Source organism: Rhododendron vialii, chromosome 11a (assembly GCF_030253575.1).
Source record: "Rhododendron vialii isolate Sample 1 chromosome 11a, ASM3025357v1".
Taxonomy (NCBI): Eukaryota; Viridiplantae; Streptophyta; class Magnoliopsida; order Ericales; family Ericaceae; genus Rhododendron; species Rhododendron vialii.
Window position 1 is genome coordinate 10,003,489 of NC_080567.1, and position 25,916 is coordinate 10,029,404.

Here is a 25,916-nt window from a genome sequence, read left to right on the forward strand (position 1 = left end):
TTTGATTTAGTATAAGTTAGTTAACTTCCCAAAAAAGGGATAAAGGCTGGAAATGCTCTATGGCCGCCTTTTTTGCAGGTAAAAAAGAAAATTTCCATTTCCACCCCGACTTTTTTTAGAAAACAGAAACTTAAAGACAGTACATAGGACCCAAAGAGGTTTGAAAAACAAGAAACAAACAAAAAATGAAAATCAAATCACTTACCACCCCCTTCGCACCACAGTCGTTGTTGCCAAGTGTCACCACCTCTACTTTTGGAGAACCCACAGCTCCTCACCGAGGCTAATCAAATCCGATGGCCAAGTAACCCAAATCTGAAAAACTAGTCCGGGTCACTAGCATCCAAAATGATGAGGTGAGTGAGAGAACTTCTCTGCTAAGAATGATAGTCTAAATTGTCAAACAACCATGGAGAAGAGAGAGTAGGAAAAGGGGAGAAGAGAGGGAGGGGAAAGAAGAAGAGGGGGGCGGTTGGATCTCACTCTCTTTCTCTACAAACAAAAAGAGGCTCTCAACTCCTCACTTGACCCGTCCACCCCAAAATTTTATGCAATTATCTACTCAACCACCTCAACCTCAAACTTGCACTTTATCTAGACATGCTTGTAACCTACCTTTTCTGTAGGTTACAAGCATATGTCTAGATAAGGTGCAAACTTAAGAAGAATAAGGTGGTGAGCAGATAACTGTAGAGGATATTCCTTCTTCTCTTCCTCCCTGATCTCTCTCCGGCCTCCACCTCACCCCCACCAGACACCAGTGGATGTGAATTGTAGACTTATCGAAGTATCATTAAAATCTACTCCTTGTTAAGTTACCTAATCGTAGGTCTAGTTCCAAGCGGCTCGAAATAATGCACTTACAGTAGTTGCCATTTTTCCGTGATACATTTCTATTCCCGAATAACAATCAACACAGAACATAATTTCATCGTCAAGAAATAAAGTTGTTTACAAAACTGAACAGCAGATGTTATTATTACAACTAAATATGTATCACTCATGTGCAAGTGTGATTGCATTAAGATAGCCACAATAATTTGATTTCTTTTCAATTTGATACGTATAGTAACTCTATATGTATCCCTCATGATTTTTTGTGTTCTTAACTTGATTTTTCAGCGTTATTTGTTTCAAAATATGGAGAAGCAAGGTCAACACTACTAAGAGGAGCACTTGTTTCAAAATTCATACACACTCAATTCCAAAAGGAGCTAAAAAAGTGAAGCTATGAAATAAAAATCATGGAAAGGGTACACATGCTGGCCCATAAAGTCTCTCTCCATTTGCATAAATATGGCCTTAAAATCACCTTCATTGAAAAAATGCTGCATATAGATTAGATGTTCGGAAAAAAAAAAAATGAGGGTGAAAATTTTGGTTAGTGATTATTAAGAGCTTCTGAAACCAAGGAACTGATCAACTAATTGTGCAATGGAATTGGCTAGGTTATCTGCTGCTTCGTCTGTGCTTGCCTCTGCATATACTCTTATAACATCCTCCGTACCTGATGGTCGTACAAAACATCGGCCTCGTGGGTATTTTGCTGCATAGGGAAAGAATAATAAAGAAACATCAGAAATATCCAAAGTTTCTATGTACTTCGTAGTTTAGGTCACATTCAATTGCTAAGAAAAGTATACTGTAAATTATGAAGAAACAGTGAAACACCCATAGAAGCAGGAAAATCAGAAATTCCCGTGTACAGCTTCCCTGTTCATGATTCTGCAAGCAGTTAGCATTTCTTTTTTCATATTCATTCAACGTAAAGAGCGTTTCAATTGAAGGTTGATGTGAGCATGGTGCACACTACGGCAAGCCAAAAAATTGACGTATTTGAGTAGACAATCAAGTTGGTGAATGTATCAAAATTAACTGGAAACTTACAGGCAAAGATTAGCCTCCCAGAGAGAAATCATGTTTAACAGTGATATGTCTTACCAGTCTCAGCATTTATGGCTTCTTGAAGGCCGAGGGGTCTTACTACCATGGTTCCTGCATTTGCTGTAACAACAGCACTTCTGTCGACAACTTTTACCTGAAAACCCAAGGAAGGGTGTAAACAACAGTTTTTTTAATTGAACAGGATGTGAACAACAGAAGAAGCCCCAATTTTTAAGGCTGTATTTAGATCAAGGATTGTGAGGACGGATTTGTCAAGGAAAAAGAAAAGGCAAGGGGCACGTCTTAAATTTGTAAAGGCAAATCCCTTGACATCTACTTACCCTTTTTTTGAAGGGTCTTTTTTTTTTTTTTTTTGAACCGGACATTTACTTACCCTTCGTTAATACTCCACAAATCCTTAATCCAAACAACCTTAAAATCAGATGTCATGTAGACCATAATTACCAGGGAAAAAAAAAGATACGTCAAATATAGTAAGATAACATACTTTTGGCTCACAGAATGTATAATAACTCTACTAGCATGTTAAAAAAAATGAACTAATGACAAATATAAGAATGGACCAAGAAAACCACCTTCAATTGGCCCTTATGAATACCTAAACCATTACAAAAACAATGGTCATACGATTCAATACTAGTGTTCAGGCACAAAAAGTCATGATAGACTGATGGAGACTGTTTATTAAAGCAAAAAAGTCTATTAAGAGAAAGACCACTGTTATGTAAAATGTAAATATTTGTTTGATAGACTATGTAAATATCTGTTTGATATCAAATTAGTAATTATTGTCTAATAACAATCTCAATCAGCACATACCAATATATTGAGAACTTCTACAGAACTGTTTTTTTTTTTCCCTGATGTTCTTTGTTTTCCATGGTTTCACTTTCAACCTACAGCTTCTTCAGAAGATGTTTTTTATTTGCATTTGCGCCTTTTAGAAAGAATGCTAAACAAAGTTTGCAGTAGGGTAAAGTTTTGTTGCTTCAATAATGGGAGTTTCTACGCAAATTATAGCAGATGATAACATAAAGCATTCAAGGCTTGTTTTTGTAGTTACAACCAATCTATTTCTTATTTTTATTTTTGATAAGTAAATAATTATGTTAAAGAAGGCATTAAGGAAATGCCACCCGAATACAAAAAGGCCACCAAGACAAAAAGGCCTTGTACACCACCTAGTGAAAAAAACAACTCAAACCACTCTAGAAAATGGTCAAGGGAGGGATTACACTCTCCCTTGTCCCAACTATACAAGCTACTAACCACAAAACTTTTAATTTTAAACAAAGGCTTTTCGACCACTTCGAAACATCTCGAATTCCTCTCACGCCAAATGATCCACATCAAACAAAGAGGAATCATAGCCCAAACGCGCTTTCTCTTCTTGTCCACTCTAGCACCCCTCCAAGCGATTAAAAGCTCCATAACATTTCTCGACATGACCCATTGAAACAACCAATCTATTTTCCAATCTTTCAAGTTTAGCAAGTTTTACATACAAGGATGATTGGAAAACCGATCTATTTTCCAATCCTTGTATTTAAAACTTGCTAAACTCCAAAGATTTTCCAATGTGACCTGTACTTCACAGGAACTGAAAAGCAGGTAGCAAGCCCCACATTTTTATTGAAAGAAAAAATGAATGAATAAGTACTACAAAAAAAAATGGAAAGTTCAAACAGTACATCAAGGTGGCAAGTTCGATTCTACAGGGACCCCAACTTCAGAATGGATTCAGGAAAGAGATAGAACCCGAACTTCTACATCATACATACATGTAGACGAAGGTCACTCTGCTCACAAGTTGAAACAAGCATTTAAGAATAAACGTGATATAAAACTGAACTAGAGTGGTCAAGCACGGATTTGAGATTTAAAAAGTCCAAATTCCTCTCTTTGCTGTAGCCTGTATTGCTAAAATAAAGACCATCCTTTCAGGAACTAAAGGTTTTGAACTTGAAGATAGTATTACTTCGATTTGGAATACATATATAGAGTATCCAAATGATAACCACTAAAAGTGATTCATCTAAGGAATGCATAAGCTATTCAAAATTGAAAAGTCAATCAGAAAGCTTCAATAAACATATTGTAGAAAGGCATAAAGAATAAACCTTTAGTTGTCTGCTGGGTAAATCATAATAAAGTTCATTCCATTTATGAATTGACCATCCCATATGCTGCAAAATAGCCTCTACAAGAAGCAATCCACTCAAAGCGTCTCCCACTGCCTGGTTGATCAACTTGCTGACTGCCAATAGTCTCAGAGCAGCCTTCTGCTGTACTGAACCTGAAACAAGAAATCCATAAATCATGAATTTAGACAACAAAAGAATGGAGAAAAAACATCATCAGAAACCTAAGGTAGCAACAACAACGAAAATATAATGTTATAGTCCATAACCAAGGATCAACATTTTCATTTGTCTCTTCCGATAGATCAGATAAGTTTCTGTTTCCCAGGAGAGAGAAATAAAACGAAACACTAGATTGCAATCTTTCCAGCAACAGAAAACACAATATAGCGGAACACACAAAAAAAACAACAAAGCAAAAGAAAACAAAACTTGTGCCAACATGGATTTGAAATTTAGTTTAAAATAGTCTCCAATTTTCATTTCATAACGTGTACCTTTTTTATTTTATACCTGTTCCTCTTCTCATCTATTAGTTAATCAATCAACAAATCTAAATACATTTGATTACCAGTTCTCAGGCTTATGCACTTCAAATTAATAGTTCATGCTTCAAAAGTCTTTTACATTTTCAGTATCCTTTTGTCTCTTTTAAAATGTTTCTGAAACATTGGCATAGGGTTTTAAAAAATGTTTCTGTTTCAATGCCCCGAAGCAGCACACCAAACAGATGTTTTGATCCTTGTCTATAACAAAACAATGTGGGAAAAAATGTGGAACTGTATCATATATGACCTTTTGAAGTTAAAGAAGGCTCACTGCTTCTGCCATCCAACCAGTGCAAGAGACCTTCTGAGAGCAATATGGTTCCATGCCCATTTGCCTCAAAATAGATCCCAATATCATACTCTGCAGCTTTCTCATGCAAGTATTTCACTCCTGTCGGAGTAAACACAACTTGTAGACCTAAATGTTTGAGGTAATCTGTGGATGCACCATTCGCATAAGCTGTCTGAACAACACCAAGAGTTGCTAGGTAAGAGTTGTTTTCTCTTTCACCTTCATTATCATTGAAGATGCTTAGTTGCTCCTTGATAAATAAAGCAAACAGAGACAAGATCTTATCCCCATCAACAAGAAGAATCCTATTATTAGAATTTTGTATTGCAGAGAAATAGACAAGCCGATCAGCATCTCCATCCAAACTTGCACACCTGAAACACTAGAACCATTCAAGCAGTTAATTCCCACATCAGAGCCAATGTAAAAAATACACAAGTTGTAAAGCACCTTTTTTTAAGATTTTGGGCATGTAACTTGAGAGATGGGACTTACCTGAAAATGGGCAACACTACAACACCCAAGTACCAGTTATATCAGAGAAGCTGGTTTTACATAACACAACTGTGCCAACATTTCTCAACACTTTATTCATACAAAATAGCAAGTTAGTCCCGCTCCATCAGAGTAAGCGGATAACAACAATATATGCATCAAATTCCGGTGTTAATCATTTGTGATCGATGCAGCTGTAACAAGATGGAAAGATTTTGGGAAAATCGAGTTGGATTTACCACCAATATTCATCTTAATAAATGACAAGATGAACCAAAAGGAAGATGGCTCACCTCATACCAGCATCGGCAGGAGCAAACCCACGAGGAACAACCTTCTGCACATAATCAGCACCAACTTCCTCATTGAGTACACCTTCTTTTCCTGAATTACGAATCTGTATATCCAAACCATGCAACACCTTCTCGAGAACTTGAAGTTTTTCTCCACCCACACCATTTGCCCCATCCACGATCAACTTGTCCATCATATTGACTGCACTTTCCGGGGGAATCAGATCTATCAAGCACCTGACAAATCATGCACCGATTAACCAAATAATTCGTTATAAAATAGATAAAGGAAACTAAGGGACTGAATGTATTAGTGGCAAATGAACCTGAAAGCGCTTGAAAGCTGGTTGAAGTAATCCATTTCCGTTGCTTTCATGCCCTTGTTTCTGGATCGAACCATCCAATGCAGTTGTGGGGTGGTTAGCACTCCCATGTCAACAGCAACAGCTCCAACTATCGAACTGATTCCCTTGAGTTGAATATGAAAAGATGAATGAGAATTTCCCTCTACCTCTCTATGATTGAAGAAATAAATTTACTCAAAGGCAAGGTTGGTACAACCCCTCTACATGTAATGCACGTACAGGGAATCAAAGAAGGAAAATCGAGAAAAATAAAGATTTAACGCCCTCCTTGCTGCCCAAGTATGAGTTATTTACATGTGATTTTGGGGATATGTTTTCAATTTGAAATTAAATTCTGTCCAGCTTAAGCAGAAAGGGCATGGAGTCCACCCAGCCAATCGCCTCATGCCACGTCAGCAAATTAATAAAAAGGTTGAGAGGATCACAGAATCTACAGCTCATCTTGGTTTGTTTAACTTGGGTTGGACCTTAGTAACCCAATTCATGGGTTTGGGGTAGCAGAGACCAGCAATCAAATAGCGGATTGGCGAACTCGTACAAAATTCGAACATAATCCGGAAACTGTTTTCTGCCCGTGCACGAATTTGTTTGTCAAAACAACAGATTTTATGTTAATTCCATAGTTGAAATGCACGTGCCTAGTTTCTAGCCAACAAAAGCTATAAGGTTGCATAACATCAAATCTGAGGGAACTATTGCGTAATGGATTTGTCAGAGCAATGTCTTGTCTACTCTACCAAAACTAGTCTGGAACTCTATGGATAACTTTGTTTGCAATGTCCTCCACTTTGCAAGCAAAGAAAAAGTGTACACTGTCAATAGAAACTTATAGTTCTTAAACATCAATAATACGAAATGAATGAAACTTAGTAGCACAAAGCGGGGGCGGCGATAGGAGCAGAAGCTGGGGTGGGGAAGCGGAGGCACCTAGAAGCTCTTAAGGTTGGGAGCGCCTAAGGACCGTATATAGATTATATAAAAATATGTATCTAAAATACCTTTAAATACTTACCATTAAAGGAAAAGTGATAACCAAACCAAACCGAGCCTTATGTCCCAATCACTTGGGGTTGACTACATAAATCATTTTCCTCCATTGAGCTCTGTCAATGGCCACTTGTTCACACAAACCCATTATACTCATATCTTTGCGCACAACAGCATCTAATGTCAATTTAGGTCCAAGGAAAAGTGATACTTACTGAAAATTTTCCTGATCTTAAATTGTAATTATTGGAAGTTATATGATCTCAATTTGCAAAACCTCTAGACTAATATGATTCTCTTATTCTTATTTCCGAAATGACACAACTCCCTTAAAAGTAAGAGAATAAATGCCTTAATGGCCCGAAAAGCTCTCATCTTTGTTAGGAGCGAGCTCCCATCAAACTCCCATCTTGGGAGCGCCAATTCGAGCTTCCGTCTAGGGAGCGCAGCCTTTTGAGAAGGATTTTGCAACTAAGGAATGAAATATTATATTACCAAATATTGCTGCACTCAAGGCCGGTAAAAAAAAACTATGAATGGAATAGAAGATTTACATATATATAGTGAAGACGCTCTGGTTTACCGTTCTAAATATGGCGCTCTCACTCTCACACTCGCATCCGCACACACTCACGAACTGTGTGACTTAGGGTTGGACAACACATCCCCAGAAGCCCAATTTGTCCTCATTAGGATTGTTCAATTGGTTTATTTTACGCAATGGGTCTGATCACAACCCTTCAATGTGATTAGTGGCATCTTCAGAAGTGTAGTTGATCACACAATGGGTTTCATCTTCGAAAAGTGGAAACAAAATGGTAGGGGATGGCAGGGGCGAAAATGGTGAAACAGTAAAACATATATTTTGCAAAACCTGTTAAGACTTGGGGGCGGAACCTATATAAACGTAAAAACCTTTTGAACCAATCCTACTACCATAACAGTGTTCTTCGAAAGTTGGGCGAGGCAGTCGACCCTGCCCAACTTCCCTCAGTCCATCCAGGAAGATATGTTGAATGATGAGTAATTTTTTTAACAACATAATGTAGAAGACTCATTGTCTGAAGACAAACAGCACATACAAGTCCTGCACAAAGTAGGTTTGTCTTGTAACTTAATGTAAAATAGACCAAGGGAGCTGTAGGTAGTTAACTTAAAACTAATAATGGGTTAAATTGGGGTTCAGGGGATTGATTGTTTAAACCCAGATAAAACAAACTAAGATGGGCTGCAAATGACATGAATCTCGTTGACCTTTTTAGAGTTTTACAGATGTGGCATGAGGCGATTTGCTGGGTGGACTCCATGCCCAAGGTGAACTGAATTTGATTCTATTTTATCTACACAAATCTTAGATAAACTACAGATTTGTTCAAGACCCATCAAAATCCATTCCTACAACAACAACAACAACATAAAAGAACCCATCTAGTCCCCAATCATTGGGGGTATGGGCGGGGGATGATTGGAGACAGACCTAACATTTGGCAATATATGCACAAAGTGGCTGCTCTCAGAATACCACTGAAACAGTGGCCCCCCTAAACCTCCAAGAACCGAGGAGCTACATGGACGTTTTGTTGTAGAACCATGCCCCCAAATCAAAGCCAAATGGCATCAAAGGGCAGGCCTAAAGACCCAAATCAATTTATGTGCACATTACTATGCTTCCTTCATTGATTGTCCAGAGCATCAGTATGCACAAAATCCATTCCTAAATAACAATAATATCATTAAGCATCATTTGTAGGTGCAAATAACGCAATTAGAGGAAAAGAAAGAAAGGAGAACTGGGAGGATAGAGCGGAAGAAAGTTGAGGGAACACAAGAGACGGCAAAAACAATGGAGTAGGGAAACTTGATTTAGCAAAAGTAACAACACCATTGTGATAAAAGAGAGAGAGAGAGAGAGAGAGAGAGAGAGAGAGAGAGAGAGAGAGCAACTTTCAGAAGTATTGAGAGAGAGAGAGAGAGAGAGAGAGAGAGAGAGAGAGAGAGAGAGAGAGAGAGAGAGAGAGAGCAACTTTCAGAAGTATTGTGGTTAACTTTTGAAACCATAGTATATGGTTTTGGAGGTAATAAGAAATAGGCCCACACCTATACAGAGAAGAGAACATGTAATATGAATAAGTTTTATATACTCATGACCTGAAACTAACACGTATAAACAATGGAAAGTTCATGATATTTGAAGGTAGCCATACTTGCTTTGCAGCTTCTAGAAGTGACTTCCCACTTGGCCTCGTGTCCCTTCCCAATAATATCACAGCTAACGGCACTCCTTCAAGTGGTATGTTTTCCTTCATCACAAAATCATCAACCAACTGTTTTCCAAAAACAGACATGTTCATTCATCAACAAATGGAATGCACAAGACAAGCAAAGCAAAGTTCTCATAAATCCAAGTAGTACCGCAAAATATTGATCTGAACTCTGACCACAAACCCATAGCCATTTTTCCAAAACCTAAACTAGTAACAGAATCCACAGACTACAGAAATAAATGCACTCCTATATTGCCATATACGTGCACATTTATGTGATCAAGATCAACTTCATGTAATGGAGAGGTCCATTACACCCACAAGATTGTGGCAACACATCTTTGTACAAATAATGCACGTTCATGATATTGTCGCGTTCACTGAAATGGCCAACCAATTGTAAATCTTTTAAACCTCAACCGACAAGCATCAATAAGCATCAAGATCATGGTACTCGTAGATGTGCAAATCTATCTTTGTATAGATGTACTACTCCATCATATAAAGCCAACACCCTATTGGGCTACTTAGATTAGAAGCTGATCACGCTATTCTCTGTTACAAAATTGTAGACAAAGCAAATCATTTTACCTCTTGAACTAAGTTATAATCTGAATAAAATTACATGTGTAAATGTGAAAAGAAACACTACATAATCACCCACTTTCACAAACTGCTGCAGCTTTAGAATCCCTCACAATTGCAAGGCACTTCGCTTAGCACACAGAAGCATGCAAAAATGAGGAATCAACCATAAATTTGCAGGAGGTCCAAGGCTTATTGGCCACAACCACAAAAATTGCCTTAAATGAAAGTATTTGGTACAAGATTTCCGCTCCAAATTGACACCAACTTCACTACTTCATATGACAATATTAAATAAAAATCAGATCTCCGGTTTCTGTTTCCCGGTAATGGCCTCAATCCATTACGTCTCAAGCAGAAGAAAGAACATATGCCGATCATGTTCTGCATCATTTGGATAAGGGCTCTTCTTCTCTTCCCTTAGCCAAAACACTAGAACGCCTCAATGTGATAGACCCCACTTGGAAAACTTCCAAAATTTTCATCCTAAATTTTTTTTTTTCCATATATGCAATATATTTTTAGTGACTTATTTCGTATACCTATTTTTAATTGTATATTAGCTTTTGTTAATGTATCTTACGATATGCGCTACATATCCTGATACATTGATAAATTGAGAAAAACGAGACACAATTCATACCCCTATTTGAAAACATGATTAGCATGATATTTTTGCTTCTAACAGCACGTTCACCTGTCAGTGCCAAAATGACCTTCCAAAGCTATTTTGGCTTGCTACAGCATCAAGGCGCCCAAAAACAGCAATTTGGCTTGCTACATACAGCGTCAAGGCGCCCAAAAAACAGCAATGTTACTAGACCAGTTTGGTTCCATTTTGGCACAATCATTGAATATAAACTCATTCATTTGTCAATGCAAATCAATGACGAGGGAGAAATGGCTATGGTCATTTTTGGTGCCAAATTTGGCAGCAAAGATAGCATTCACATTTTATTGGCATCAACGAATGAGTGGAACTGAATTTTACCAAAAGAATTGTCAAATTATGAATTTGGCACCCAAAATGGCAATGGGTAAGTTGTTACCTACACAATGCCCGGCCGCTAGCAGAAGAAATAATATACAAAGTGTGATAGCGGAAAATAAGTGCTCCTCCATGGCCACATGTTACATTACCCCAGAGGTCAAACATTCCAAACCTTGGGATCACTGGCCGGTTGTTAACTTCAAGGCCACCCCGGAATTAGTCTAGTCTAGGTGCACGCAAGCTGGCCTGACATCCGGTTATTATTTTTAAAAAAAAGTGTGATAGGGCAAGGAGGGAAACCTGGACGAGATGTAGAGAATCGGGGACGTTTGCGAGAGCATCAGCTAAGGGCTCCCAAGCCTGAGTCAACATACCCCCAGTCGGATCAGCGATTTTGACACCATTGTCAGATACTTTGTTATGTGAAGCAGTGATCATCAAACCAATCACCGACTGCGTTGTCAGAGACCTCAAAGCCGCCAGTATCCCGACCCTAAACACCGTTGACTGGAGGATCGAAGCGTCGGCTCTGAACCCCGCCGTTCCGTACGATAGCTTCACTCCTGTAGAAAAATAGAAAGATACGAAATTAGAGATTTAAGGAGTACGCAATGTGCGGTGATTCGAGAGTGAGTGAGATGTGGACCTGGAGGTGGGGGGAAGCGAGAGGAAGAGTCGAGGAGGATCGATCGTTGTTTCTCGTTCATCTTTCTTTCTTCTTCTCCTGGAGATCGGACGAGCGACACTGAGAGTGAGAGAATTCCAAAATTATGCTGTGGCTTTGTTCGCGGACGTATTTTGTGTATACAGGATTCCAAAATTAATCTGTTAGGAACTTGGGACTGGGAGGAGAAAGGAAAGAAAAATAATGAAGAGAGAATTTAGAGCGGACCACTGCCATTTGCAGCCAAATTCGATTGGTATCCCTCTGGAACGCGACGGACAAGAAGAAGAAAACGATTGGTATGTTTCTCCGTTAGAATTCTATCCTCTAAAACGCCGTCGTTTTGTTTAGACTCGTGAAGGGCTTTTGTGGACCGTTTAGACTCAGAGACTCAAGAAGGGCTGTTGTGGACCGACCGTTGCATCTCTTCATTTACTGAGTATGCTCTTTAAGCTCCCTAGAAAACACTCACAAGATTCTCGCAAGTCATAGAAGATCCGGATCCGAATTATTGGATTTGGTTGTTTTGTGGACTCTCATGTAGTGTTTTGAATTTGTACATTATACTTCATATATAATGTAATGTAATGATCTCTTATTGAAAAAAAAAAATTTAAACTTGTTTGTTTTTGTTTTTGTTTTTATGTATTAAATTGACTATGGCAATATAATTCAGTTAACAATAAGAAATACTCCCTCCCATAGTTTTTTTTAAAAAAAAGTTAATCAATAAAAATGTAATTATAAGATCTTAAAATGAAATTATTTTAAGGGGATAGATTGCAACGACCCTAATTTTTAAAACTTGGATAAAAATATTTATACATTTAAAGAAACATATATATATATCTATATATATATATATATATATATATATATAGTCATAAATATGCTTATGTTTAACTCCATCATAATATAACTTGGCACCTAATCACGTGATTATATATCTAGACATATTGTGTGTGACTAATTTTGATTGAGACTTTGTATTTGTAACTAGATCCTTTTGGTGTGACTAGATGTTGAATTTGTAATTGAACCAATTACAATATAACTAGAATACCACTCTCACACACAAGCTATCACTTCACCATCCCTTCCTTCTAAATTTTTGACGGACAATTCACCCCATTCTGCCATCTTTTCCGACCACATCACTCCCTCCGCACACAGGCCTTTCACCTCCCTAGCCCTTTTCACCCTCTCATATTGACAACACACCTATTCTAGGGTTCTAACCTACTAACATATCTTTTTTTTAACCATTGGTCCATCCTCTTCAAACCTCTACTAATAACACTCTTCTTTTCTTACCATTCTCAACGGCAGAGAGAGGAAGAGTAATGGACTTTGTTCTTCGCCATTCAAACTTCAACTTTTCTTCCTTTTCCCATTTTCATTTTCGGCTGAGAAGGGAAGTGAGGAAGCATTGCACCTTGTCATCTTTTTCGCCTCCATCACTCCACTATTCGGAAATCTACTCACCACCATTGGACCAGCTGCCAAACAACTTCAAAAATAGCTGTTCCCACCCCTGAAACCTGCTGCGTTTCAACTCCCTTAAGCCGCCCCAAACCAGTTGCAAGTCGGCCCCGTTCCAGCTCCAAACGCAGCCTTGAAAATCAGCCCGGAGCCACCACCATCGAGTCATCACCAGGTGAGCTCCATGCCACTCCGGCTGCCACTGAAATCTTTTTGAATCCCGTTTCCCGGACAAGAGGTAGTTCAGAGCTCACCTCCTTACGTATATATCGTGTTTTAGAGCTTCGATGTGACAATAATCGAACCCGACGTCGTCGGTCGAGTCCAACCGAAACCCATGGTTTTTCCATTGAAAATAGTCACTAGAAATTGAAAAGGGGTTTTAGAATAATTATAGTTTAACCCTCGAGTTTGATTAGTTTATAGATCCAATCCTGGTTTATTAGAATCTAGTATCATAAGTCCCAACATTTATTAGTTTTGAGGCGATCCTAGTTTGGTTACAAATATGAATTATTTTGATATCGGCAACACCCGAGATGATTAAGGGTAAATGTGGATTTTAGTTGTAACGACCCTGAATTTTGATAAATAAAATTTTCGTTAAATATTTGAATTTTACTTAAATTACTTATTTTCTCTTGAGTGATATATGATTTCTTGTTAATATTCGTCGTAGTTAGATTTTGGTCATTGGTTAAACTCTTGACTAGAAAAACCTACGTGACCAATTTAGTTAATTTCCAACCGACTACTTGGAGGAACCGAGCAACCAACTCACCTAGTTACTAGATGAACCTTTTGGACCTTTTGAAACTCTTGAACCTTTGTCTTTACCCATTGGTCCATAATAGTTAGGATAATCTTTGTCCTTTGGACAATAGGCCCCCCATTTAAATATTTTGGTAAGATATAATATTTTAATGGTTTATAAAAACATGTGCTAGTACTTATATGCATTGTTTATTGGGGATTCTCCCACCCCTCCATTATCCATTGGATAATAACCACAAGGGTAATTTTTGTCCATTGGATAATAAATTTTTTATTATGAAAGTACATGTAGTCTTTCAAAAATCATATTTTAAAATAAAAGGTACTTGTACTCCTTTTATCCTTTGGTTATTAACCGCAAGGGAAACTATTATCCATTGGGCAATAACCGTTAGGAAAGTTAGTGACCCTTGGATAATAGAGTCCTTTGACCAAATAAAGTACCGATGTGACTAGAGAACCTTCCAATAAAGTTGATTTGACTAGTCAACCTTTTTCAACCCTAGAAATTACTTATTTATTTCTTTTTATTAATTTGGTTTTATTCTTTGTCCATTGGACAATAAAAGTTAGGGGAACTATTATCCATTGGATAATAGAAACCCAATTCTTTATATTAAAAGGGTTTAATGAAAGATTGAGCAAAGTACTTGAATAGACTTTTATAATTATTTTGAAAAGTACTTTTGATTATTTTTTCTAATAAAAGTACCCAAGTAACCTTGGACCATTGGACAATAACCATTAGGGTAATCTTTACCCATTGGACAAAAGCCTTTCCTTTATTTTATTTGGTAAGTACATTTATATATAAGCATGTGTAATAATAAAAAGGACATGTAGTTTTTTTCAAAGACTTAGTTTAATATTTAAAGTACTCTTACCTTATTATCCTTTGGTTATTAACCGTTAGGAATTTTATTATCCATTAGGTAAAGGGTTTATTCTTTCAACAAGTACATGGGTTCATTAAAACTAATATTTTCTTAAACCCCATGTGATGATGTACCAATATTGAAAGTACCCATATTTTATTATGTAGCCTTTAAAGCCTAAGATTTTGCTAAGTACCTTTTTATTATTTTGTATTGGGGTTTTGTACCCAATTGGATTTGTTTAATGGAAGGTGTGATCTACCTAGATTACAAAGTACCCCAGTTTATTTATTTTCAAACATGTGCCTAATTGGATTTCCTTATTGGGTATTTGATTTTGTGAATCTTTGTACTTTCTTATTCTTTCTTGTTATATATATATATATATGTGTGTGTGTGTGTGTGTGTATGTGCTAGGGAGAGAGAGAGAGAGAGAGAGAGAGAGAGAGAGAGAGAGAGAGGAGGAAGATGGGTTGTACCTTGACTTGACCTTCCTCATCCTTTCAAATCCTTGGTGATATCTTTCTTCCTAGCTAAGAAACTTCCTCCATTGTACTTCTATGCTTGTTTAAAACCAAATCTTGTACCTATGTCTCCTCCTTTCCAACATATCTTCCAAAAATCCCATCCAAAGTACTAAGAATAGCCATGCAAGCCTACCATTTAGCCTAACCTAGCCATGCAAGCCTAGGGTTAGACTTTGATCTTTCAAAGATTGCATGCCATGTGTCAAAATTTGAGGTAGAGAGAGAGAGAGGGGGGCCGGCCATGAAGAGAGGAGAGAGAGCCAAGGTTTTTCTATAAATAGCACCCCATGCTTCTCATTCAACACCCACCTTCTCATTGCTCCAACTTCTTTCTAGAAATTCTTGTTCTTTCTTTTGTTCTTCATGTTCTTGAGTAGTTCTTGAGTTCTTCAAGAAACTCAACCTAGGCCGCCACTAAACCGCCACTCGACCACCCTCTCGATCCAAAAGAAGTAGTAGTAATAGTCAAGTAGAAGTTTCGAGAGAAACCTTTCTCTTTCGAAGCTACCGGAGACCATCGTAGGAAGTTACTCCGTCCGACCACCGACGTACTTTTTGTAGCCGACTACCGCCAAGAAGTAAGGTAGAATACCTCTACTCACTTCCCTAACTATAAGTAGGATCTCTTTGTCTTCCAACCCAAGTATAAAGTAGGTTATCTTTATTTACGTACTTATCGTTTGTTTAGAAATATTCGTATTTTGATCTTTGATATAGTTATGAGTATGCGTATATGAGTTGCTTGTATTACTTGTGGTATGTGATAAAGCATAAGTGATTTCACTCCAAAGACGTCCGTACATGTGGCGTTGTGCTTTGAATAAAGCATAAGTGATACAATCCAAAGGCGTCCGTACATGTGGCGTTATGCTATAAGTAGTAATTGAGCGTGATGAGTAATATAGAATTGGATGATCTTGTTAGGATGATTCTTGCTTACGTTTGTCCTACCGCGGAGTCTTTGTATGTAAACGAGACACAAAGAACCGAGAAAGTAGAAACATGACACCTAGGGTGTAGTTAATGAAAGGAAATGTTTTTCGAGGAGGAAATATTTTGAAACTACATAATGACTGGTTTTGAGTGGCATTATGTGAGTTGTGTGTGTGCGTGTATAAAAGAAATATTTGAAAAGAGTGAAAAGTTTTGGAATCCGCAATGTGGCCGGACTTGCCCATTGTGTGAGGTGTGTGTGTGTTCCAATGGGAATCCGGGAAAAGCGGAACCATTGTGAGGTTGTGTGTTCCAATGGGAATCCGGGAAAAGCGGAACCATTGTGAGGTTGTGTGTGTTCCAATGGAGATCCGGAATAGCGGAACGATTGTGAGGTTGTGTGTGTTCCAATGGGAATCCGGGAAAAGCTGAACCATTGTGAGGTTGTGTGTGTTCCAATGGAGATCCGGAATAGCGGAACCATTGTGAGGTTGTGTGTGTTCCAATGGGAATCCGGGAATAGCGGAACCATTGTGAGGTTGTGTGCGTTCCCATGGGAACCCGGACCGGCGGAACCATGGTGAGGTATGGCTTGGTTATCCGCGGAGAGGAGCCAATGCAATTGTGTGCCAATGGGAACCCGGCGCGGCGGAACCATTGTGAGGATACTCGGGAGACCGGCGCGGCGGAACCGAGGTTGGGTGTGTTAAAAACAAATTTTGGTTTGAAAGGAAATGTTTTGGAAACCGCAATGTGGCCGGACGTGGTAGCCCATTGTGTGGAGTGTGTTTTGTGTGTGTTCCAATGGGATCCGGGAAAAACGGAACCATTGTGAGGTTGGGTGTGTAGCTTGGTTATCCGCGGTACGGAGCCAATGCAATATTGTGTGAGTTAAACAAATGATTTTTGAAAGATTGTTTTGTAAGTGAAAATGTTGACACGGTCTACGATGAGTCGCGTAGGAGAAACTCTGAAATCTTGGACACCAACGATAGTTGATTAACGAATGTGGATGTGTCATTGTTAAGCTGCGTATATATGTATCATGTGGAAATCGATGTGTTTTTATTTCCTGTTGTTTTAAGTTATGGGTTAGCGGGTATGGGATTACTCTGCTGAGCTTTGTAGCTCATGGTGTTGCCTTTTTGGTGACCCTGACATATTATATCGGTGGCGACGCTGGTATAATGTGTCAGATTTTGTAGATGATCAGGGTAAGCAGATCACCGTGGAGGCTTTTGAAGCTGAGGAGCTGGCAAGAATGGAGAAGAAGGAGGAGCTGTAGTTAGGAACCTTAGAACCCCCTTCATTTGTGTAAATATTGAACTCTTGTGAGAGTATTTGTTGTAATAAGAGCCAGACTCCATTTGATGTTATCAATAAAATGTCCTTTTAATGTACCCAAAATTCGGGGCGTTACATTAGTTTTGAAAAAGAAAAGAGAAAATAAAAGGAAGCACTTAATTAGTTTTAATCACATGATTAGTTTTATCGCATGCTTATATGTTAGTATTTTTAGTTGGAATGTTAAATCATGTGATATTTTACTGTGTTTGTAGATTGAACAAATAGGTTCCCGGGGTTGGTTGTGATGTAAGGATTTATCACCTTAGACGTGAAAATATGATTAATGGAAAATGGAATAATGTGAGAGGTTGTGATTTTGGATTATGGACGATCCGGATTTGGAACCCATGGAAGTATGGTTGGAGAATGATTGGTGGTTATTTTGGTGGAATTGTTGGTTTACGAAACCCTAGGTACGGCATGGTGCTGATCGACTCTCGGATGTTGGGACGGGTCATAAGGGAGGTATTGTGCTTGTGTCACAATCCAGGCTAGAATGTGCTCGCGTTCGCATTCGGTGAAATATCCGAACTTATGATCGCGGATAGGATATCCGAGTACATAACTTAGGTATCTTTTGTCACGCCCTCGATTTTTAACATAAATAAATATTCCATTTTAACAAAAGATACTCACATATCATATATATTACCTAAAAGAGTTCCCATCTGTTTAACTTTACAAACAAGTCCCCTAGTTTAAGAATATACAACATTAGTACACTGGCCACAATTTAAGCTTAAGTACGGATACAGACAAGTTCTTTAGTTACAAACTATTTAGCCAAAAGCAATTCTTGAATGAATAGTTACAAACCCATCTTTATCAAAAGGAAGTCAATTACAAAGATGATTAAGTAACTAATGATGTTAGCTTCCAAAAAGTCTTTCACTTCCAAGCACATGATACATGCAAGCTATGGTCCAGCATTTGAATCTGAAAAGAAAGATTGGGTTGAGCTACACTAGCCCAGTAGGAAAATCTTTAACAATTCTATGTGTAAATATGATGACAAGTGTGAGGAAGATGAAGACTAGAAATATAGCTTAGTCGATGGATAGTAACCGCTCATGAGTATGCCAACATTTCAATACGATCGTTCTAAGACAAGCAATCATCACAATATGCCTCATAGTACACAAGACAATAACAACTCTAATGACCTTGGCTCGACTCACTATCACCAATCTCCACTATTTGTATTTTCACCCTTTGCGTTACAGTATAGCACCACGAGGGTTACCGTATTACCATCCCATGCGTTACGGTGAACCCTAACCACTTGGATCACCGTATTACCACCCCTTGCGTTATGAGTCCCACTTGAGTCTCCGTATTATCACCCCTTGCGTTACGAGACTTCCTAAACTAATCTCTGACCCAAAACAACTACTTCCTCACCCTATATGCAAGTCAAGACTTCCCCATGATCATACTCATACATGAGCCACCATGCGATATGCCGACAATGTCACATTTATGCTACAAACATTTCCAAGTAATCAACAATCGATAAAATGCATTTTGATACGGTTTTAATCAAGTAATCTTCTATTCGATCCTTACTAACGGGGAGGCCAATGGGACAAGGATATCATCGATTAATCATAGGGAATCAATTGAGCACACTTGAGATAGGTTAGGAGGTGTCAAAAATGTGTTAGAAGTGTTCGGGGTTCAAAACAATCGACGCGGGAGCAGCCGGAGCAAAACTGGACTTAAGGGTCCTGGTATCTATACACTTTAAAGTTGTATCGATACAACATAAGCTGTCCAGAAACACATAAAGAAGGGAAAGAAATCCCTACCTCAAGTCAAGGAGTGAAACCCAAGAGATTTGAACGAGGCCTAGCTCCGAACTTTTTGAAATCAACCAAAATCTTCTCTGCAAGCTTGACCCACGAAATTTTGAACTCAAAGACACGATTGGAAAGCTTGAGGGAGGTTGATCTTTGAAGTTTTGGAGGTATAAGGTGGAGTTTTGTGAGAGAGAGAGAGAGAGAGAGAGAGAGAGAGAGGGAGGGACGAATGAGAGAGATACAAGGGGAGATAAATGATCTCCTACACCACACACTCCCCTTTTATACCCCTATATCTAGATATTACACCCACATTCCCTCAATCTTCTATTCTTTCATTTCAATCTCCAATCTAATTAACCACCAAATAAACCATACTTTCTCAATTAGTCATTTAATAAACATTTCAATAATTAAAATTTTTTCGAGTCTCTACAATCTATCCTTCTTAAAGAAATTTCATCCCGAAATTTACAATCCAAATCAAATAAGATCATGCATCAAGTAAACATGCTCATGTCATAACACATACTACCGAATAACAAGTTAAAATTCATAAGGTTGAAATTTCGAGACTCACATTGATTAGTTTAGAAATAAATGTGGGTACTTCTCTCTAAGTTTGTTTTCCCTTTCCCACGTCGACTCCTCCTTTCCAAGATTACCCTATAGAACTCGCACTAATGGAATGGTCTTACCCCTCAAAACTTGCTTGCGCGAATCTAGGATATGTATTGGCTCCTCCTCATAAGATGCATCGGCTTCTAACTCTAGTTTGGACCACTCTAGAACGTGTGATGGATCCGGCTCGTACTTTTGCAACATTGATATATGAAATATATCATGAACGCCCGATAGCTTCGGTGGCAAGGTCAATCGATACACGACTTCCCCAATCTTCTCGATAATATCAAACGGTTCGATAAAACGCGGTGAAAGCTTGCCCCTTTGCCCAAAACGAGATAACCCCTGACGCGGTGACACCTTAAGGAACACGTGATCCGCCACTTCAAACAATAATGGTCAGCGACGATGTTCAGCATAACTCTTTTGCCTACTTTGTGCAGTTAACAATGGCGAATCACTTTGACTTGCTCGGTGGTTCTCCTTTGTGCCTCAAGAAGTCATTGGCGAATCATTCTCATACTCTCGAAGGTTTCTTTGATCAAATCCGACCCAACCAATGTAGCTTCGCCCAACTCGGTCCAACTAACGACTGATCGACACAGTCTCCCGTACAAAGCTTCATATGGCGCCATCTCGATGCTATACTGGTAACTATTGTTGTACGCGAATTCAACTAACGATGGGTGATCTTCCCAATTCCCCCGAAAATCTATAACACAAGCCCAAAGCATATCTTCTAGCATTTGGATCGTTCTCTCGGATTGCCCATTCATTTGAGGATGATACGCGATGCTAAACAATAGATTGGTGCCAAGAGCGGCCTGCAAACTTTGCTAAAAATGCACGGTAAACCTTGGATCTCGATCTGACACAATTGAAACGGGTATCCCATGAAGACAGATAATCTTGCGGATGTATAAACGACTAAGCGTATCAATCGAATCCGTAACCTGAATCAGTAAGAAATGTGCTGACTTGGTCAATCGATCAACTATCACGCAAATGGCATCATGCCCCCTCGGCGATCTCGGTAAACTGGTAATGAAATCCATAATCACGTTCTCTCATTTCCATTCGGCCACTGGCAATGGTTGTAACTCCCCCGCGGGTCGTTGATGCTCGGCTTTGACTTGTTGGCATGTAAGACACTTGGACACGAAAATAACGACATCTCTCTTCATTCCCGGCCACCAATTAAAACTGTCAACGCAACTCGTGATACATTTTTGTTCCTCCCAGATGCATGGCTAACGGTGAATGGTGAAATTCCCTCAAAATTTTCTCCCGGCACGAAATGGGTACGAACAATTTTCCTTGGTATCGCAAACTTTGATCGACGTGAATCATCCACCCTTCTCCAGCATTTCCACTAAGAAACTTGGTGCGAAATTCCCCCGCTTCCTCATCTTGTTGTTGGGTCTCAATTACTTGAGTCGACAAGGTCGATTGAACGGTTAAATTGCACAAAGTGACTCTCTCTCGATCTTCCTCGAAATGCAAAACATAGGAGCCTAAATCATTCATCATTTTCCACTCGTGGATGGCTAAACTTGCAAGGTGTGTCGATTTTCTACTTAACGCGTCTACTACCACGTTCGCCTTGCTCGGATGATATTGTAACTCAAAATCGTAGTCTTCTAGATGTTCCATCCATCGGCGTTACTTTGTTAGCAGCGCCATCTCTCTTCAGAAAGCTCGAAACTGGTGACAAAGATTGACTTTCTTTTCTTTGGCAGGATGGGGTTGATGTTCAGTGGCTCCAATCCCGAATGGGTGTAGAATGGAAAAAGCTCGCATGCTCTAGCTGTAGCTCGGTTGAGGTCCCTCCCCAAGAGTTGTAGACCGGGCACATACGGGGTGCCCGCCTACGAGCAACTTATCTTGCATTCTAGTGAGTTAAGTTCTTTTTAAGAAAACAAGTACTTTAGACTCTTGTGATCGGAAAAGACTCAGAACTTCTCACTGTAAAAGTAATGACGCCAACTTTTCAAAGCAAAGACAACGGCCACAAGTACTAAGTCATGGGTAGGGTAATTCTACTCGTGAGTTTTCAGTTGTCGCGACCCGTACACCACCACTCGCCCCCAATTGCATCAAGACGCACCCTAACCCCTCTTTCGAAGTGTCACAATACACAGAGTAACCGACTCCCCATTTAGGCACGATCAAAACCGGCGTAGTAGTCAACCTTCTCTTCAATTCCTCAAAGGCCGTCTCACACGCGTCACTCCAAACAAAACGAGTTCCCTTACGAGTCAATCTAGTCATCGGAGCCGCTAGGTGAGAGAAATCAAGGACAAAATGACGGTAGTACCCGGCCAAGCCCAAGAAACTACGAATCTCAAATACATTCTTCGGTCGTTGCCAATTCATCACAGACTTTATCTTTCTCGGATCAACGGACACCCCATCTTTCGATACAACATGACCCAAAAATTTGACCTCAGACAACCAAAATTCGCATTTACTAAGCTTGGCATACAAACGGTGCTCTCTCAAGAGTTCTAGAACGATAGAAAGGTGAGTTTGGTGTTCCTCCTCCGAAGGTGAGTAGATAAGGATATCGTCCACAAAGACAACTACGAAGCGATCAAGATAGGCACGAAAGATATGGTTCATTAGATCCATGAAAGTCGCCGGTGCATTCGTCAATCCAAAGGGCATAACAACGAATTCATAGTGGCCATATCGAGTACGAAAAGTGGTTTTAGGAATGTCTTCCCTCCGAACTCTCAACTGATGGTAACCGGGCCTCAAATCAATCTTAGAGAAACAAGTTGCGCCTCGAAGTTGGTCAAACAAATCGTCGATTCTAGGCATTGGGTATTTGTTCTTAATGGTGACACGGTTCAACTTACAATAGTCGATACATAGACGAAGTGACCCATCTTTCTTTTGAGCAAACAAGGCCAGTGCTCCCCACGGTGACGTGCTTGGATGGATAAACCCCAAACTTTCCAATTCTTGCAACTAAGTCTTCAATTCCCTCAATTCAGCAGGTGCAAAATGATAAGGAGGTATGGAAATAGGAGGGGTACCAAGAAGTAAGTCAATAGTAAATTGGATTTCTCTCTCGGGTGGTAAATCGGGTAACTCCTTCGGAAATACGTTCGGAAAATTGCAAACAACAAGGGGTAATTCCCCACGCTCGGATACATCCTCATCTAAGGCCAAACTCGCTAATAAAGCATACACCGACTCTTGTTCCTTAGACCCACACAAATACGGCTTTAACGGTTCCCAACATTCCCCGAAGAATTCAAAACAAGTACCCCTAGGCGAACAAATACGAACCCGACGCTTGAAGCAATCTATGGTAGCGTGAAATGTAGACAACCAATCCATTCCCAATATAAGACCGAAACCCGACATATTCAACACAATGAAGTCAAGAAAAACAACGATCTTGAATAATAAGCTCACAATCCCGGCAAATATGGTCTAACGGTAATCTACCCCCTATGGGTGTCTCAATGAATAATGGAGGATTGATACTTTCGATTTCCAATTCCAAAGCACAAGCAAAAGATGTAGCAATAAATGAATGTGATGCCCCAAAATCAAATAACACTCTAGCAAATAAGTTAAACAAAAGAAATGTACCCCTCACAACCAAAGTCTCCGGGGTCTGAGAGGTGATAAAAGGTGGTGGAGGTGGAATAGCATAAGTGATAGCAAAAGCTCTCCCTTGCGTAGTCTGACTTTGAACATGTCCACCCTGATGACCGGAACCCTGAGTAGGCGTAGATGAACTCGCTCCTCTCTCGGCCTGAGATTCCTGAGCTGAAGTGGTCTGATGGAAGTGAGGCTGCTGCTGCCTCTGAGTGCCCCGAAATGTTTGTCGACTAGAACCCTGTCGAGCCCTCGGCTGCTGCACCGAACCCGACTCGCTACGAGCCCCGTCCACGCGGACAATTCCTTGCAAAATGACCGGCATTCCCACAAGTAAAGCATGTACCCAAAAGCCGCGAACACTGAGTGCGAATATGTCCCGCCTGACCACACTCGTGGCATACGATTGGAGGCTTAGTAGAAACTCCCCGAGTCCCAAACAAAGAAGACAGAGGCCTAAAATTGACGGACCTTGCGAAGTCAACATTTGATCTCTTTGTCTCTTCCTCCCTTAACTATTGAAACTCCCCGATGAATAGCTCATGCCCCCTACTGGTTGCCTCGGTTCCTAACCTTAGGATTTTTATGTACCTTCTTCGGTATCTCGATGCTCCTGGCACACTCGACAACATCGGCAAATCTCCCTTTGCATTGTGCTATGACTAACCTCTTCACGGTGTCGTGCAAGCCCCTTTCGAATCACTTACATTTTCTCTCCTCGGTTGCCACCAACTTCAGCGCAAAGCGGGACAAAGATTGGAACTTCAAAGCATATTCCGTCATGGTCATATCCCCTTGCTTTAGTTTATCAAACTCATCTCTCAATTGGTCACGACTCGTTTCTGGAAAGCATTGCTCCTCAAAGAGCACTTCAAATTCGGCCCAAGTTATGTTCTCAACATCTGGCTCATTTGCTTGAGTTGTGGTCCTTGCTGCTCTCCTAGCATCCTTCCTCGATTCTAACACGGACTCCCACCACTCATTAGCCTCCTCGGTAAGTTGAACGGCTACAATATTTACTCGCAAGTCATCCTCTGTGATTTTAAAAGCCCTAAAAAGTTTTCGGATTTGAGCCAACCAATGGTCGGCCACGAGAGGGTCAATGCTCGATCCGTTGAACGTAGGTGGATTTCTACGGCTGAACTCCCTCATTGCCGACAAGGCACGACTGTCCGCACTCTCCCTAGGAGTTGGGTTTAGAAGGTTTGCAGCCGCAAGAGCCACAACGAAATCCCTAGCAAAAGGATTTTGAACGACCGGGACTTCCTCTCCCCAACCGTGTCCGGTCCCATCCCCTGGATTCCCATCCGGATTTTCCCCATGATGGCTAACCTCATCCTCAACCAGCAATCCTTGGCCATGGCCACGACCACCCCGACTTTTGGCCTCACCTGCTCTAGCACGCATTCTCGGAAGCATCTTACTACAAGTTATAAGAAAGAAAGGTACATCGATAACAACATCATTTCATGAGATCTAAGCCTCCAACTATCCCAACACGGGTCAAAGCAACTCTACCGTATTGAAATGCAATGCCACATAAACCAAGTAATGTCATTTCACACAAGCACACATATGTTATGCAAGAAGATGTGACATTTTTAAAGTATTCAAACCTAGATGCTCTAATACCAATTTGTCATGCCCTCGATTTTCAACATAAATCAATATTCCATTTCAGCAAAAGTTCCTCACATATTATAGATATTACCCAAAAGAGTTCCCATCTGTTTAACTTCACAAACAAGTCCCCAAGTTTAAGAATATACAACATTGGCACACTAGCCACAATTTAAGCTTAAGTATGGATACAAACAAGTTCTTTAGTTACAAACTATTTAGCCAAAAGAAATTCTTGAATGAATAGTTACAAACCCATCTTTATCAAAAGGTAGTCAATTACAAAGATAATTAAGTAGCTAATGATGTTAGCTTCCAAAAAGTCTTTCACTTCCAAGCACATGATACATGCAAGCTATGGTCCAGCATTTGAACCTGAAAATAGAAAAAAAAAATTAGGGATTTATCTGGAAAAATAAGAAAATTTCGGATTTAAAGAAGAGAAATTGGGTTTACCTCTTTTTTGGACTGAAATCTTGAAATAGGTGGAGAAATCTTGAGGATAGTTGAGGGAGATGAAGGATTAAGTGGTTTCTGGTGGTATAGTGGAAGAATTGGTGGATGATTGAAGGTTTGGGGTTAGGGTTTTTAGGAGTTTAATGGGAAAAAGGGGAAGACAGTCGGCTTCAGAAGATGGAGTGGAATTGTGCTGGGTTTCTGACGGGCCTGGCACTGATCTGTTGCTGAAATCCCTTCGGCATCGATGTAAAACATTTCATCCCATCGATGCCGATACATTTAACGGCCTAGTAGAATAAGCTGCTCGGCAGCGATGTAACAAATCCCCTCC

General features: G+C 39.7%; 2 protein-coding genes and 1 non-coding gene across 5 annotated transcripts; all 3 read right to left on the bottom strand.

Moving 5' to 3' along the window:
* Positions 1-1,141: 1,141 nt before the first annotated feature.
* LOC131307600 (phosphoacetylglucosamine mutase-like) lies at positions 1,142-11,810 on the bottom strand. 3 transcript variants are annotated; one of them, XM_058334215.1, is made up of 10 exons: positions 11,513-11,810; positions 11,167-11,429; positions 9,231-9,350; positions 6,001-6,143; positions 5,675-5,911; positions 4,842-5,260; positions 4,026-4,201; positions 1,942-2,038; positions 1,677-1,713; positions 1,142-1,545 (listed from the first exon to the last, which is right to left on the bottom strand). In XM_058334215.1, the coding sequence occupies exons 1-10, from the start codon at positions 11,571-11,573 to the stop codon at positions 1,392-1,394; spliced, it is 1,707 nt and encodes a 568-aa protein (XP_058190198.1). In that variant the 5' UTR covers positions 11,574-11,810; the 3' UTR covers positions 1,142-1,391. The 3 variants fall into 3 exon arrangements, with proteins under 3 accessions (XP_058190198.1, XP_058190199.1, XP_058190200.1); XM_058334217.1 differs by having other exon boundaries at positions 1,441-1,545; positions 1,677-1,725; positions 11,513-11,795; XM_058334216.1 differs by lacking the exon at positions 1,677-1,713 and having other exon boundaries at positions 1,142-1,546.
* On the bottom strand, positions 8,600-8,705 carry LOC131309049 (small nucleolar RNA snoR100). Its single transcript, XR_009194723.1, has one exon. It is a non-coding gene; the product is annotated as a small nucleolar RNA snoR100 (small nucleolar RNA).
* Positions 11,811-22,864: 11,054 nt separating the features above from the next.
* LOC131306856 (uncharacterized) lies at positions 22,865-23,831 on the bottom strand. The gene is made up of 2 exons (XM_058333283.1): positions 23,318-23,831; positions 22,865-23,205 (listed from the first exon to the last, which is right to left on the bottom strand). The coding sequence occupies exons 1-2, from the start codon at positions 23,829-23,831 to the stop codon at positions 22,865-22,867; spliced, it is 855 nt and encodes a 284-aa protein (XP_058189266.1).
* Between the last annotated feature and the right edge of the window lie 2,085 nt (positions 23,832-25,916).